Genomic DNA, 15,529 nt, shown 5'->3' with positions numbered 1-15,529 from the left:
ACGACAAATTTTAGTTGCTTTATTGCTGTCAGAGCAAAGACAGAGGGGGTTAAAATATAATTATTCCTTTTTGCGATGAAGTTTTGATTCTCTAAGTGCAGGAGAAGTGGTCGATGACAACCTTTGTGGACAGTTTTATACTCATGCATAGTTAAGCACAGGAATTATTGATCTAAAAGTCTTATCCTCAGGGGGAAACAGTTTTGTCAAAAAGAGTTATAAAAAGGAGTAAAGGGGAAGAGACAGTTAAGTTTTGTTATTATATTATTTTCATATCCTGTTCATATAGAGGAGAAATAGAGGAAGAGAAAAAGAAACACACTTGTTTCTATATTTCTATCATTTTTTAGGGCTGGCTGACATCACCTGGAAAATGTCACATCAAACCTAATTTGTGTTTTTAATCCATTTTGAGGGCGATGTGGAAGAGGAAAATACTCAGATGTACAGTTACAGTGCTGTGAGGGAAACACTGTGTAGTTAGAGAACCACCTCTTCTCTTTACTGCACACCAACCTAAATGCATGTGTGAGGAGAGTGAGAATTGGTGCATGGATGTCTCTCCTTCTAACATGGTGTTTCCTACCACAGTTTGCCTGTGCTCAACCTGTCAGAGGCCTCGGGGAGCAGTGGAGGAAGTTCAAGAGAAAATGTAGATTTTTCTTTTTCTGTAATCTCTTTTCACAAAATGATCAGTTGATAAACGCAGATAGGTGGGGACACATTATTACTTCACTTTCAGCCATGCATAGGCTATCCATGTTTATGCACCCTGTGGCTTTAAGACAGCGTGGGCATTCCTTGGGGTTTTTCCATTACATGACGCGACTCAGCTCAACTTGGTTTGAGTCGGCACGGCAGCCCAGCATGGCAGGGGATTTGCTTTTCCACTGCAACCAAGCTACCCATTTGAAGGCGCATCTAGAGCTGAAGACTTGGCCTTCTGAGCCCTCCTCAATCCTACTAATACTCTGTCTGATTGATTGGCTTTACATTGTTTTAAAGTAAAAATCAAACTGTAGACTGACTGCTTGGAGGTTGGGCTGGCTTGCTTTGAGTGTGGCTCAGCCAAACTGGTGATGGAAAAGCAAATCAGCATGACTTGGTTTGGCTCAGGATGGCCAAAAGCCGTAGTGGACCTGAGTTCCTTTCTCCTTGAGCTTTACATTCGCCTCTGCAAGTAAAATTGTAGTTGTGATTAAAAATGTCTACTTTTCTCTGTGTTGCAGTGGTACAGGCTCAGAGTGACTGGAGAGTGACTTCCTCTTCCTCTCAGATCTGTGCTGTGGAAGGATCAACAGTGGACATACCATGTTCTTACACATATCCATCCAGAGGGAATGAGCATGACACCGTAGTTTGGAGATCTTTCTGGTTTGTGAAAATGAGTGGAAACGACCCTTTGGATCTGAGAAACGACCCAGATTACAGAGGTCGTGTGGAGTATCACTTTTATGATAACAGCTGCAGCCTGAGGATCACCAACGTCAGACAGAGCGACTCAGCTGAGTACAGATTCATGTTCATGACAAACCAACCAGAGGGAGGAGTTACTGGCTCACCTGGAGTCACTCTGTCAGTCACAGGTAACAATTCTCATCAATTTTTTTTTTGTTCCACTAAATGTCTGCTCTTTGGATGCTTTCTCTTTGTTAATAAAACTGCAATGATTGAATACGTTTATCTAATGTCAGGCTGTAGCAGTGTAAAAATAAAAAAGGTTAAATGGGGGTAAGTCCATGTATCTTTTGGTCATTGGATATTTGTTTCTGTAAAAAGAGAGTGAGGGTAAATGGGAGCATGAGACTGACAGGAGGATTGGTGCAGCATCAGCAGTATTGGAGGGATTATACTGGAGTGTTTCGTGAAGCATGAGCTGAGGCAGAAAGGAAATCTTTGGATTTACCAGTCAATCTACATCCCGAGCCACACCTATGGTCATGACCAAAAGGATAACACTGTGGATAAAAGCAGCCTCAGCCTCAATGAGAGGTAGATAGAGATAGATGGGAAGGGAACAGGAAGTACAGCCGCTGCTCCTTCATGTTCAAAGAAGCCAATGGCGGTGGTTTGTGGGCATCTGCCTCCTGGTCACCTCGCTTTGGAGGTCCTCCAGGCACGTCAAACTGGGGAATGACCTGGAGGCAGACCCAGAGCAAACTGGAGGGATTATATATCCCATCCTACAGGAGTAGCTGTAAAGGGATATCTGAGTTGACTTGGTTAATCTGTGCCACCACAACCAGCCCAGAAAAAGTGGAAGAAAATGGATGGATGCATGGATAGATGATTGGACACTTGCATTAACGTGGGGATAGATTGCAGTGTGTCAGTGGCATTCATAGTCATAAAAAAACGATGGTTTGGCCAGATTCCATTTTTGTTAACAGGTGGATCATCCTTGCAAAGTATCAAGCTTATTCACTTGTTCCAAGTCAGAGAAAAACTGGCCAATCAGCACTGTTTAAGAAAAATAAGGTTCTAGCTACAGGCATGGTTGAATGGAGACTTGGAGGTACTTGCAGGATGTTTGATGTTAATGAAGCTGCTTCGTCTTTCATGTTTAACTTGTTTCCTCTACATTTCAGCTGTTTTTGTTAGTTTTTCATGTTAAATATAATTTCTAAAATACCAAGTCTCTAATGGTTGTAGATATTTCATGTGGGTGGCACTTGTAAGTCATTGTTTAGTTTGTATACTGCAGTTTCAGAGGTGTCAAGTAACCAAGTACAAATACTACATTACTTTACTTAAGTAGAAATTTTGGGTATCTATACTTTTTTTTTTTGGGTGTCTAAAAAAACAAACAAACAAAAAAAAACATAACAAAAACCAAACCCCCAAAAACCTATCCGGATAACTCGTGTCATCTGGATAGTGTGAATTTGATTGTGGTTGGATGAGAAGTATAAACATAATACCATTCCAACACCCTATTGGTTTGTACGCGAACTATCGCACCTGTGCACGACACAAATCACGTCACACACCAGCAAGGAAATAGCAGATGTATGTAGCCTAGTACGAAGAGGTCCGTGGCAGAGACTCAGGAGAACTGGAGCGAAATGTCCAAACCAAGCACCAGCGAGGGTAACCTTGCAAAGCAGATGGATATGCCCGTTTCCTTGTTTTTCACTGGTGAATCCATCTTGCAAAGCTCCCATCTGAACCGTTTGGGCCCGGTTAGAAAGTGACAGGCCCAATCAGCGACGAGGGGCAGTATTTTCAGGCGCAGCAGAGTCGTGACGTAAACAAGCAGCAGCAAAAGCTGGTGCAGTTATGGAGGAAGACGTTAGCATGGATGCTGCTAAAGCACCAGTTTTATCAGAACCTGATGACATTTCTTTGTTAAAAGAAGAACAATGAACAGTAGAGAGTTGTTTTCTTTTCAAAAACGACAAAAGTCGAGTACTTATATGTCTATAGTCGCCATGTTTCGCGTAATTGCGCATGCGCAGCTCGATAGCAGCTACGTCACATGTTTTGTTGCTCTGATTGGCCCGTAGAGATGTGACGGACAGAACAGTCAGCCAATCACACTCCGAGTTTTATTCAAAGTCTCTGCCTTTTCTCAGACATTTCCTATTGAAGCTTTCCCAGATGGATGTGTGAAACAAATCAATCTGGCGTGTCAGGTTACCAGAGAGGAGGTTGGTAGTACACGTATATGGTTCTTGAATGTATTTGCATTGTACTAAAATGCATTCATTTTTTAATGGGCATAAATGGGTGCAAACAGGTGCATCCCAAATTTTTCAACATTAACAATTTAATATAACATTATAGTCATTATTGCCTTTAGAAAATGTTTTTTGGGGAGGTGAGGTAGTGCACTATAGGCCCCTGTAGCGCAGTGTAAACTTTTGTCCTTAATGGGCTTTTTTTCTCCCTTACATTACTTTTATACTTTAAGTAGTTTGGAAACCAGTACTTTTATACTTTTACTTGAGTAAAAAGTTTGAGTTGATACTTCAACTTCTACAAAAGTATTTTTAAACCCTAGTATCTATACTTCTACCTGAGTAATGAATGTGAATACTTTTGACACCTCTATGCAGTTTAATGCATCATGTTGAACTTTTGCCTTTTTGGATATTCTTTGATTGAGAAGTTCATGAATTTGGAAGTGTTGATGTTGAGGAGATACCAGAACTTCTGTGTTCTGTAAGTTGGTCAGGTTTTTGATAGAGGAGATTAACATAATGACACTTATGTTAATGAGTAATTTATTTCTTAATCAGGGACATTATTGGCTCTTCTTTACATACCCAGCTCTACAGGTGCAGGTGAGCGGTGTAAAATGGGACGGGTCTGATTACTCTGCAGTGCTGACGTGCCATGGCAGCTGCAGACCCACTGCTCCTCTTTCTTACATCTGGTATGAAAGTGGAGAAAAATTGAAGGAGGAAGCATCTTCTTTCTCAGTAATCTTTAACCTCAAACACAGCTTTGCCTGTGCTTTAAAAGGATATGAGGATTTCCCCTCACCTTCAGTGTGTAAGTTTGATATCTCCATTCTATGGTACCTGTTCTACACTATACTTTACACTCTGACTCCTTACAGATCAGAAACAACCACAAAAATATTGCTGGTGTCCGATGATAGTTGAGACATGTGTCTTCATGTAAAAATGAAAGGCCTCATTTAAAAATCAAAACAAACTCTCATTGAAACTCTTGTTTGTTCAAACTCCCAGAATCACATAAGCCTGGGCTGTTCTGCAATGAGGAGCTTTAAATGTTTGCTTTCCTAGAGGTTAAAGCCTTAAACCCAGTTATTATTTATAAAAGGCCTCTTAAACACAAAATTTCATCAAAGAAGGCAAATGTTTCATATATTTAACTGTTAAATGATGACTATTTTTGTCTGAGCTTTTTGGTGGGAAAGACAAAATAAAAATGTTCCTGAGGATGAAAAATAAACATGCAATTATAAATTCAACACTGTTTCTCATATATGCTGTATATGCTGTTATGTGGGAATAGTCGAGGAGTTTTGCACTTAAAATCTTCCTCTGTTCTTCAAAAACACAAGAAACGAGCATTTTTTTATTTGTACCTTAACTTGTTCAATTGTTTTTAACTCTAGGTGTCCATGGTCAATCCTGCACCAGAGTGACATACGATGTCAGAAACATCTGTGCACCTAAAGGCTCATCAGTGGACATTTCATGCACCTACTACAGCTATGGAGGTCCTGAATCAAAGTTTTGGTTCAGTCCTGATCGTAGTCATCAGTGGAAGAGATGCACAGAGCCTGAAGACCTCAGCAAAGACCCCCAGTATGCAGGTCGTGTCCAGATCTCTGAAATCCGGAGTAGACAGTCCTCTCTGAGAATCTCTGAGCTGAGAGAGAGCGACTCTGCTCAGTATCACTTCAAATTTAAAACAGAATATGTCAAATGGGGGAACAGCTTCGCTGGTACAACTCTGACTGTCACAGGTAAACACAGATCAGACTCACAGCAGCACAGTTAAGAAAAATTCAATCTTCCATGTTCATAACTTCAGGACAAAACATAACTCTGATGATAAATTCTTTAATGATATTGTTTCATTTTTGTTGTTGATGTCTTGATTTATGATCCTGTTAACTGTAAGGTTAAAATAACAGTTTTTTATTGCTGTTACTTTCTGACATTTCTGGGTTTTTCTCACATGTCCAGCTCTCCAGGTGAAGGTGATCAGTGTAAAAGTCCACCAGGATTATATTGAGGCAGAGCTGAGGTGTCACAGCAGCTGTAGTCCTGCTGGTGGTATTTCTTATACCTGGTTGAAGAACGGACAGAAAATCCCGAGTGCTGAAAACTCTTCTCATAGATTTCGGCTTTATCCAGGAGATTTTATGTCTTGTGCTTCAAAAGGACTTGAAAATTACGCCTCACCCTCTGTGTGTGAGTAGACATCACTCCTGTGGCTCATCAAGATCTCAAACACAATGTTCTCTGATATTTTCTACTCAGCATATTTAACAGATGTTTATTCTCCTCCAGATGCTCCAGGGCTTCCCTCTGTATCAATGAGTCCCTCTGCTGAGATAGTGGAGGGCAGTTCAGTGACTCTGACCTGTAGCAGTGATGCTAACCCAGCAGCTAATTACACCTGGTACAAGGAGAATGAAGACTCACCTCTAGCTTCAGGACAGATCTTCACCATCACTGAATTTAACTCTAATCATAGTGGGAATTATAACTGTGAGGCCAAGAACAAAATAGGACGTCATCACTCCACCTTCACTCTGACTGTTGTTGTGACAGGTAAGCTCTCTATTATTCATTTTCACCTGCACAGACACAGGAGAGACTCTGTCTCAACTGAATTACTAACTAAAGGTTATCACAGAAAGGAAAAGTATTTCCCAGGTATTAAAGTCAAAGCCAAAGTGTTTAAACGATTTGTCAGTGATCAACTCAAGGACTTTCTTAACATCAATAACATTTTATCACCTTTTCAATCTGGTTTCAGAAAGCAACACAGCACAATTAAAGCTACCTTTAAGGTTCCAAATGATTTTATTCATGCCTAGGACTGTAAAAATACTGTGTTGCACTTATCATCTATCTGTCCAAGGCATTTGACACAGTTGATCACAATTTATTGATAAATATGCTTCAACAGATTGACTTATCAAAAAAGGCAGCATCGTGGTTTACCAATTATCTAAGAGAACAAAGTGTGATCAGGTGGCTGGTTCTACTTCGTCTTTTCTGGAGGTCTCCAAAGACCTATTTTATTTTCTATTTATGTTAACAACATGTGTGACAAATTGTCAAATGCCTCTTATCACTTTTATGCTGATGATACCATTATTTATTGTTGGTCATCCTCGATTTTGCAGGCTTTTGACTTTTTACAGTCTGCTTTTAATGTTGTTCAGTCTTGACTACAAAAACTTAAATTGGTTTTAAATCCTGACAAAGCCAAACTCATGGTATTTTCTAGTTCTATTGATTTACCATGGAACATCCCTTCAATCTTAACCCCAGGAGGTGTACCCATTGAACTAGTCTCGAACTACAAATACTTGGGTTTTCTTATTGATCATGAGCTCTCGTTCAAGGCACATATTGCAAGTTTGGCCACCAAACTCAGGGTCAAAATTGGTTTCTTTTATAGAAATAAATCCTGCTTCTCCCTCAGGGCTCGTAATGATCTTGTATCTGCAACTTTTTTTTTTAACCTTTGCTTGATTATGGCGATGTTGTTATGACTGCTTCAGCTAAATGCCTACAGTCTTTGAACACTGTTTATCACTGTGCGCTGAGGTTTGTCACTGGCTCTAGTCTACTCACTCATCACTGTGAACTTTATGCCAAATCTGGCTGTCCCTTGCTTAGTGCTCGCAGGTACACACACTGGCTGACTCTGATTTACAAGGCTCTTCTTGGCTTAGTTCCATCTTATTTATGTTCTCTTTCGCAAAGAACTAAAAGCCGCTACTCCTTGCCCTCTAGTGATGTCATTCATCTGTTTGTTCCCTGTGTCAGGACTAAACAGGGGAAAAAAGCGTTCAGTTTTGCTGCCCCATCGACATAGAATACTCTCCAGTCCGACTTGAAAATGTCAGAACTTATTTCACTGAAACACTTTCACTCTATCTTAATTGATAGACAACGCGAGACATTGGAACAGTGCTCGTGTTTTTAAATTGTCATTGTAATTTCTACTGCTGCACTTTCAAATTTGATCTACCTCTTATTCTTTTAATTGTGTGTTCTAACAGATTGTTTATCATTTGTCTCTTGAATATGTATTATTTATTATGGCGTGTGCTGCTGACCTCTTGGCCAGGTCACCCTTGTAAAAGAGATCTCGATCTCAATGGGTTTTATCTGGTTAAATAAAGGTTAAATAAAATAAAACAAAACATGACTTACATTTTGCCCCTACATTGTAATCACTGACTCAGGAACATTACTTTTATTAACAGTGTCTCATTTATCTGATTTTAATTCTAGGGAGCTCAGCATCCATAGCAAACATCTCCAGGATAACTCTGGGACTCTTGGTGATGATTCTTCTTCTTCTCCCCTTGATTCTGTGGAGGAGGTAAAACAAGAAGTGTTCACTCTCCTCTCTGTACTTTTCCTCCTCAGACTTGCTCTATTCTTTGTTGATTATATCAAAGTTTTGATTCCCCCTCTCCTCTTTTTAAAAACTTACTTCAGGAAGAAGGACATTATGGAGGCTGAACCTGCAGAAGCAATGGAGGTGAGAGAGAGAGGTCTTACTGATGGAACTTTCCATAAATCACTGTACTGGTGCTTTGGCATCTAAATACTCTGGAAAAAGATGTGAAATTAATTTACAACTAAGAACAACTATCTGAGTAGAAATGAGCGATTCTTTAGATCAGTGGTTGCTTTGAGCCTCCGAGGATAAACACCAAATAACAGGATACATTGTAGTAAAAAATAAAAACATCCATTTTAATGATTTTATTTCTTAAACCAAACAAAACAGCCCCAAACACAATGTTCTTACCCACAGACCTTAGTATGAACTATTCATTAGTGTTTTATTATGATTTTAGTTATTATGTGTAAATCTTATTTTAACAGCCTCAGAGCAGACAGAGCCTGGAAATCTCTGGAGACCCCTAAGTGGGTCCTGGACCACAGGTCCAAGGCTTTAAATCAATCCACAGATGAGGCAGACTACTGAATCTAAAACGTTATTAGGCTCTTTTCCTGCCCTTCCTCAAAAAGTTGGGATGCTGTCTGACATGGAAAAAAAAAAACAAAGTGACAAGGAAATTCTTTTAACCTGGGTGTTTCATCTTCAAACTTATAAATGTTGGTTGTTGTGTTTTTGATATGGACATACGTATTTTGAATTTGATGCTGGCAACATGTTTCTGAAAAGTTGTGAAGAAAAGACAGGAATGCTAACAAAACACCTGGAACATTCCAGCAGTGAGTAGGTTAACTGGTAACAGGTGGTAGTACCATGATTGGGTATAAAAGGAGAACTCCTGAAAGGTTCAGTCATTTACAATCATTGGTGTGAGGTTCCCCTCCTCACCATTTGTCCACTGCATGGCTGAATAGTCCCTCCGTCCATCTGTCTGTCCGTCCATGTATTCCTCTCCTTCTCCTTATCCAGGGCTGGGTTGTGGTGGTAGCAGGTTGAGCAAGTCAACCCAGACATCTCTCTCCCCAGCCACACTTTCCAACTCCTTCTGGGGGGATCCTGAGGTGTTCCTGGACCAGATGGGATATATAATCCCTGCAGAGCATTCTGGGTCTTCCCCAAGGTCTCTTCACCTGGATGTACCCAAAAAGCCTCCACAGGGAGGCGTCCAGGAGGCATCCTGATCAGAAGCCTGAACCACCTCAACTGGCTCCTTTCGATTGAAAGGATTTGAAGGCTCTACTCCTAGTTCCCTCCGCATGTCTGAACTCCTCACCCTATCTCTAATGCCCGTTTCAGACTGGGATCGTGTTTTGCTGCTTGTGTGTGTCACGCGTGTCAGCTCTGGCTGCTGCCAGTGCGGCTTTCACACAGGGCACGAGTTTGCTGCGTGTCAGCCGCATTTTCCTGCTCTCAAAGCCCTGTCCTTCATGAGTTTTACCTGAATAAACCCCCCAACAAGTTTATTGATTCAGTGTTTAGAGGAAGTATGTTGGGAACTATTCAAAATACAAGCATTCTGTAAAAGTAAAAGGAGTTTCTCTACAGAAATACAAAACCCGGCTTTTAATTTGAAAAGCACAAACCAGAAAAGCATTCATATGGTTTCTATCTTTCCTGTGACATATTCTACAAGTGTGGAGACACAAAGCTTCACTAATAGTTGATCTTTAGAGAACAACTTTATAATGTAACCCTCCTTTCTTGAATGGTTCCCTTTTCCAGTCTCTTCTGGGTGTAGGTGATAAATGGGCTACAGGTTTATTCCACAGTGGTCTTTATTTGGCTCCAATAAATACCAAAACGGCATAACAGTACAGCGTTCACTCGTCAGTACGTGCTCACAGCTACCTGAGTAACAACTCACTCTGTCCCACAGTTTTTTATGTCCCCCTGAAACTACGACTGGTAGGATCTACTCTTTACAACAATAGAAAGGGGACTTATTTAGTAACTTACATATTATGTGTGTGAAAATAAATAATATTTAGAGTACAGTAAATGAAAATAAGATAATAGTCGCTAATAATTGTAAACTTAATCCTGTAAACCATAAATAATAAGAATAGAATAGAACAGAATCACTCCTGCAGTAATAAACTAAATTCCATGCAGTGCAAAAACTGCTTTAATAACCACCAGGAGATTTATGAAGTCAAATAATATTAATTAACTTCACAAATGTACTCTGTGTAGCAATAATGGTTACAATAAAACAGGTGGATTTAAGCTTGTGGCCTTCCCCAGGGTTATCAAGAAACACATTGTAAACATATTCTATGTGCATATTTGCCACAACGATGTAAAAAATGGCTCTCCATTGATCATTTTCCTGTATAATATGGTCCATAGCCACACGCGGTGCGTGGAAAAAATAGGCGAGATTTTGAATCTCTGAACTCTCCGTGCGAGGCATGGCGCTCATGCAGGCAGTCTGAGGGCAACACGCAATCAAACCGAAAATCAACGCATGTCGCGGTCGAGACGCGTGCGTCACACTCCCAGTCTGAAACGGGCTTCAGGCTTCAGCCTGACACTCTCTAGAGGAAACTCATTTTGGCTGCTTGTATCTGTGATCTCATTCTTTCAGGCCTTACCCAGAGTTCATGATCATAGTAGGTGTGGGTTGGGAGGAAGACTGACTGGTAACTTGAAAGCTCTGCCTTCCAACTCAGCTCCTTTCTCACCACAACAGTCTGGTACAAAACCTGCAGTACTGCCAACACTACACCAATCTTCCCTTCAATCTCACGCTCCCTTTTACCCTCACTCATGAACAAGACCCCAAGTTACTTGAGTCAGAGACTCACTCCCATCTTGGAGGGAGCCATCCACCATTTTCTAGCAGAGAACCAGGAGGTGCTGACTCTCAATCCAGACCGCTTCACACTCAGCTGCAAACTGGCCCAATGTCTGCTGGAGGACCCCAGCTGAAGGAGCCAGCAGAACCACATCATCTGCAAAAAGCAGAGACTAACAGTTTAAAAATAACATTGCTCAACATGCAACTGCAGGGTATTTATAGATCTCACTACTACCGTCCATAATATCATCAAAAGATTCAGAGAATCTGGAGAAATCTCAGCACAGACGGGGAAAGTCTTTCTCCCTCAGACAGCGCTGCTTTATAAACCATCATCATTCTGTGATGATATTACAACATGGGCTCAGGAGCACCTCAGAAAACCACTGACAGTTAACATAGTTCCTCACTGGAAATGTAAGTTAAGACTCTACCATAGAAAGACAAAGACACATATCAACAACATCCAGAAGCCCCGCCCACTTCTCTGGGCCTGAGCTCATCTGAGATGGACTGACCTAAAGTGTAAAAGTTCTGTCCATCTCTGTCAGCACAGCCATAAGCTGCACAGAAACCCCTGCAGGTGTGCTGTGGTTTTTATACCTTAAAACTTTAACAGTAGTCACTGAGAGGATAGATCATATTTGGTTTGTGATAAATTATTTCTTATGTAGACTCTATCCATTTAGATTTTGTCTGTTTTGATATATGCTTAATTTAATTAACATATTTATTCTTAAATATATATTTCTGATCAGATATTCTCGTCTGCTCTCAGTTAAACTCTGATCCTGCGTACGAGAACATCTCAGCCGTCACTGCAGCACAGAGAGAAGACAGAGAGGAGCAGGAAGATGCTGTATGAAGTCCTCAGGTTAGAGCCTCCTGCACTGAATAAACAGACCCACTGTAGATTTACAGTCATCTATGTCACATGTTACAACCATACTATACCAGTATTCCATTCACTTTCCTGTCATGTTCTTTAAATGCTGTTGAATCAGGAGAAGACTTCCTGTGGAGAAGTGGGGACATTTACCTTCAGCTGCTGTAGGCTGATATGAATTCATGTTAAACTGTTACTGAGAGACAAAAATCAGGTTGAAAACAGATATAAAATAATGTTATGATTACCAACACAGAAAGTGTAATGCAGACAAAACATCAGCAATAAACTGGTTTTCATTTCCTTGTCAAAAAAGGGGACAAAGATAAAATCTATAATTAACTCTGCATCTCTGTCGCTGTTTATAAATGTTTATTCATGTTTTATGTGATTCTCAACCTTTTTTGATATCGACTGTCACACCAACAGATTTATTGTCATGTACTTCATCAACATTAATGCTAATCAATCTGCATCTGTACTTGTTTTTTCATTCTGTTGTTTACAAAATGTTTGTGTTATTTGAGTTTAATTTTTTTTTTCCTAATAAAAACACATTTTTAATTTTGTCATTTCTTAAGTTATCCCTTACAGCAGCGGTTCTCAACCTTTTCAGCCTGTGACCCCAAAATAAAAGTGCCGATGAGAATGACGACAAAACATAGCAATCAAAATTTAAAAGTCCCTGCTCTCAGCTTTACTGCTTGGAATAAATGAATAACAGAAAAAAACATCAAAAACTTCAACATCTAGTAATTCAAACTTAGTCTGAAGAATTTAAATAAAATGATAAAGTGAGTGACAGTAGATAGCTTTTAATTTTACTGAATTAGCTTCTCTGTTTTAGAGTATAATAAAAACCATCTAAAACATACCTTTAGTTCACCGTGCTCTGAGGAGTCTCAGACACTGGAGAGGAGTGATGATGGCAGGGAGATCCTCCTCTCTGATCAACTGCAGATTTAGTTTCCATCCTGGTTCCTGCTGGATGGTTTAGGTGGGACTGTTTAATCCCTGGTAGGATAGGCAAGTCTGCTAGCACAGCTCGTCCTCTCCATGATAACATGTACCTGAGGGAGTGATAAAATATTATTGTAAAGTTGTACAGATTTTGACTCCATCTATCAGCAATAATCCTTCTGTGGCTGAACTATCAGGAGTTACAACAACAGAAACCAGCTCATTCAGCAGGGTGTAGCAGGGCAAACAAACTGAGTTTAATTTCATATATAAACAGTTAAACAATCGAGTTCATGGTAAATCACAAATGTGATCCTACAGGAAAATTCAAACATAGATAAATACAAACACTAAACATTAAATGACTGTAGAATGTTTGACCTTAACCCCTTAAAACCTGTTGTATCATATTTGATACATACTTCTATGATACCTCTATCTAATCAATATGATTATAAATGACAAAAAAAAAAAAACATTCTGGATACAATCTGATAAATAATAAAAATGCCCTCAAGTGGATTATTAGTTAGCAAAGACCCCTAATGTATCAAATGAGATACAAAAATGTTATATTTTAAATTTTATGGAAATTCTGATTTTTTTAATATTTCAGTAGAAAATGAAATAAACATTTCAGTTCCAAAAAATTAGAATTTTCCAGCAATAATTTGTGTTTTCAGGCTTTAATGGGTTATATCATGTTAAATCATGTTTACTTGATCCCTGCTCCTTAATCTGAGTCTATTACTGCTTTTGTCCTACTGGGCACCTGTAGCTTAATGACAGATAAAGATATAAAACAGTTTGGGATTTTATTTTTACATTTTCAGTCCCTTGACATGTAAATAACATCAAACATCTATCACTAGTTACTTATTTCATAGACAGGACCCCTTCACTTTCAACAGAGCTCATTTGCTATCACAATGACATGTTTTTGCCAACTGAGAGGAAATATCAGAGACATTACATGTTCATAGTGAGGAATTTACACTGAGGATAGCAGGGTAAAGACGGTGAAGCAGGCAGATTTCAGCTGCATTCATACTGAGTGGGGGACAGGAAGTGGGCAACCACAACTGTTGCCATGCTTGTGTTGTGGAAAATATTATAACCACTATAGCTTTGTTTGTCTTAGTAAAAAAAAAATTAATGCATTTTTCTGCAGACATGAATAATGTAATATTTAAAGCTTCATCATGTCAGTAATGAATAAAAAAACATCTTTACAGTGTTGTTGAAGTGTTCTTCAAGTCATGGCTGTAACCACACTGAGGTGTAGATTAAAACTGTGAAGAGGAAGGAAGTGAGGTCTATTTTAACAGCCTGTTTCTGACTCCTGCTCCTGACCATAGAGGACCATGACACTGAAGACAACATGTAGATTGACTGGAAGTATTTGATGTGATGGAGCTATATCTTGTGGTTTTCACTATCTTTTTAAACATTTTATGTTACTGCTACCACACGAAGATGAAAACAGCAGTGAGGAATTTAACTGCAACAAAGAGAGGATTTGTCTCCTTCCTTCTCTCTTTAACAGGTAATTTACTTTGATTTCTACAAATCAGAACCCAAGAGGAAACTTGTTGTGAGCCATTTTTGTCAGTTGTGCCTCTGTTGTCTTTTGCCATTACATATCAACAACATATTTTAGTTGCTTTATTGCTGTCAGAGCAAAGACAGAGGAGGTTAAAATATAATTAGTCCTTTTTGAGATCAACTTTTGATTCTCTAAGTGCAGGAGAGATGGCAGATGACAAACTTCTTTGTGGACAGTTTTATACTCATGCATAGTTAAGCAAAGGATTTTTTTATGTAAGTTTCATGCCCAGGGGAAAACATTTTTTTATGTAAAAAAAAACAAAAACAAAACAAAACAAAAAAAAACACCAAACCAAACCAAACCAAAAACAAAGGGTTACACAAAGGACTAGTAAAGGGCAAGAGACAGTTATGTTTTGTTATTACATTTTCATATCCTGTTCATATAGAGGAGAAACAGAGGAAGAGAAAAAGAAACACATTTGTTTCTATATTTTTATCATTTTTTTAAGGCTGGCTGACATCACCTCAAAAATGTCACATCAAACCTAATTTGTGTTTATAATCCATTTTGAGGGCGATGTGGAAGAGGAAAATACTCAGATGAACGGTTACAGTACCGTGAGGGAAACACTGTGTAGTTAGAGAACCACCTCTGCTCTGTCTCCTTCTTTACATATCAAAATCTGACTTTTTACCACCACCTAGTGGCAGCAAGAAAGCATTGCAATTAAATCAGAAATGTCTACTGTACTACACAGCAAAACTCAAATCTTTCCAAGTAGTTGTCTGACTCTTGCTTGCAGGTGAATACTTCTGGAATGCATTGAGGGATGTTCTTCAAACTCTGCGCATATGTTCACCTTCACTGGAAAATGATCTGATTACATTTTGGTGGTCATAGATAAATTTCATAAACTCATTGAGTGCCAGCCCTTTTATGAAATGGAAAGTGGCTTGTGCCAGCGTTTTTGGCCATTTTGAGTCATCTTTCAAGACCCACAGAATATTTTGTACTATGACTCTGAAAACACCAAATAGCTCAAATAAAAGAAGAAACTCTCTTTTTCATCATGGGAAAAAAAACGTTTGTTTGCACCTTGTTCTTGATTTATCTGAAGTTGAATAGAGGCTAGTTTCACCAAAAAGACCCCTTGTTTTCTAGAAAGCTGAGAAAAATGCATTTTTGTGAAAGAGAG

The 15,529-nt window shown here is 39.2% G+C and overlaps 1 protein-coding gene across 1 annotated transcript; it reads left to right on the top strand.

Moving 5' to 3' along the window:
* Nucleotides 1–1,269: 1,269 nt before the first annotated feature.
* On the top strand, nt 1,270–12,168 carry LOC121507803 (carcinoembryonic antigen-related cell adhesion molecule 6-like). Its single transcript, XM_041784143.1, has 7 exons — nt 1,270–1,586; nt 5,090–5,443; nt 5,667–5,894; nt 5,994–6,257; nt 7,959–8,049; nt 8,169–8,211; nt 11,715–12,168. The coding sequence occupies exons 1-7, from the start codon at nt 1,385–1,387 to the stop codon at nt 11,799–11,801; spliced, it is 1,269 nt and encodes a 422-aa protein (XP_041640077.1). The 5' UTR covers nt 1,270–1,384; the 3' UTR covers nt 11,802–12,168.
* Nucleotides 12,169–15,529: the final 3,361 nt, after the last annotated feature.

This window comes from Cheilinus undulatus, linkage group 4 (assembly GCF_018320785.1).
Source record: "Cheilinus undulatus linkage group 4, ASM1832078v1, whole genome shotgun sequence".
NCBI classification, from domain to species: Eukaryota; Metazoa; Chordata; class Actinopteri; order Labriformes; family Labridae; genus Cheilinus; species Cheilinus undulatus.
Note: the sequence above shows the minus strand (reverse complement) of the source record. Positions and strands in the feature narration are given on the sequence as shown.

Bases quoted from the DNA above. Each gene is read 5' to 3' on its own strand.
- LOC121507803 (XM_041784143.1), top strand. From the start codon at position 1,385: ATGAGTGGAAACGACCCTTTGGATCTGAGAAACGACCCAGATTACAGA. The intron at 5,444-5,666 runs GTAAACACAGAT...TCACATGTCCAG, and splicing joins TACAACTCTGACTGTCACAG to CTCTCCAGGTGAAGGTGATC. The intron at 8,212-11,714 runs GTGAGAGAGAGA...GTCTGCTCTCAG, and splicing joins AACCTGCAGAAGCAATGGAG to TTAAACTCTGATCCTGCGTA.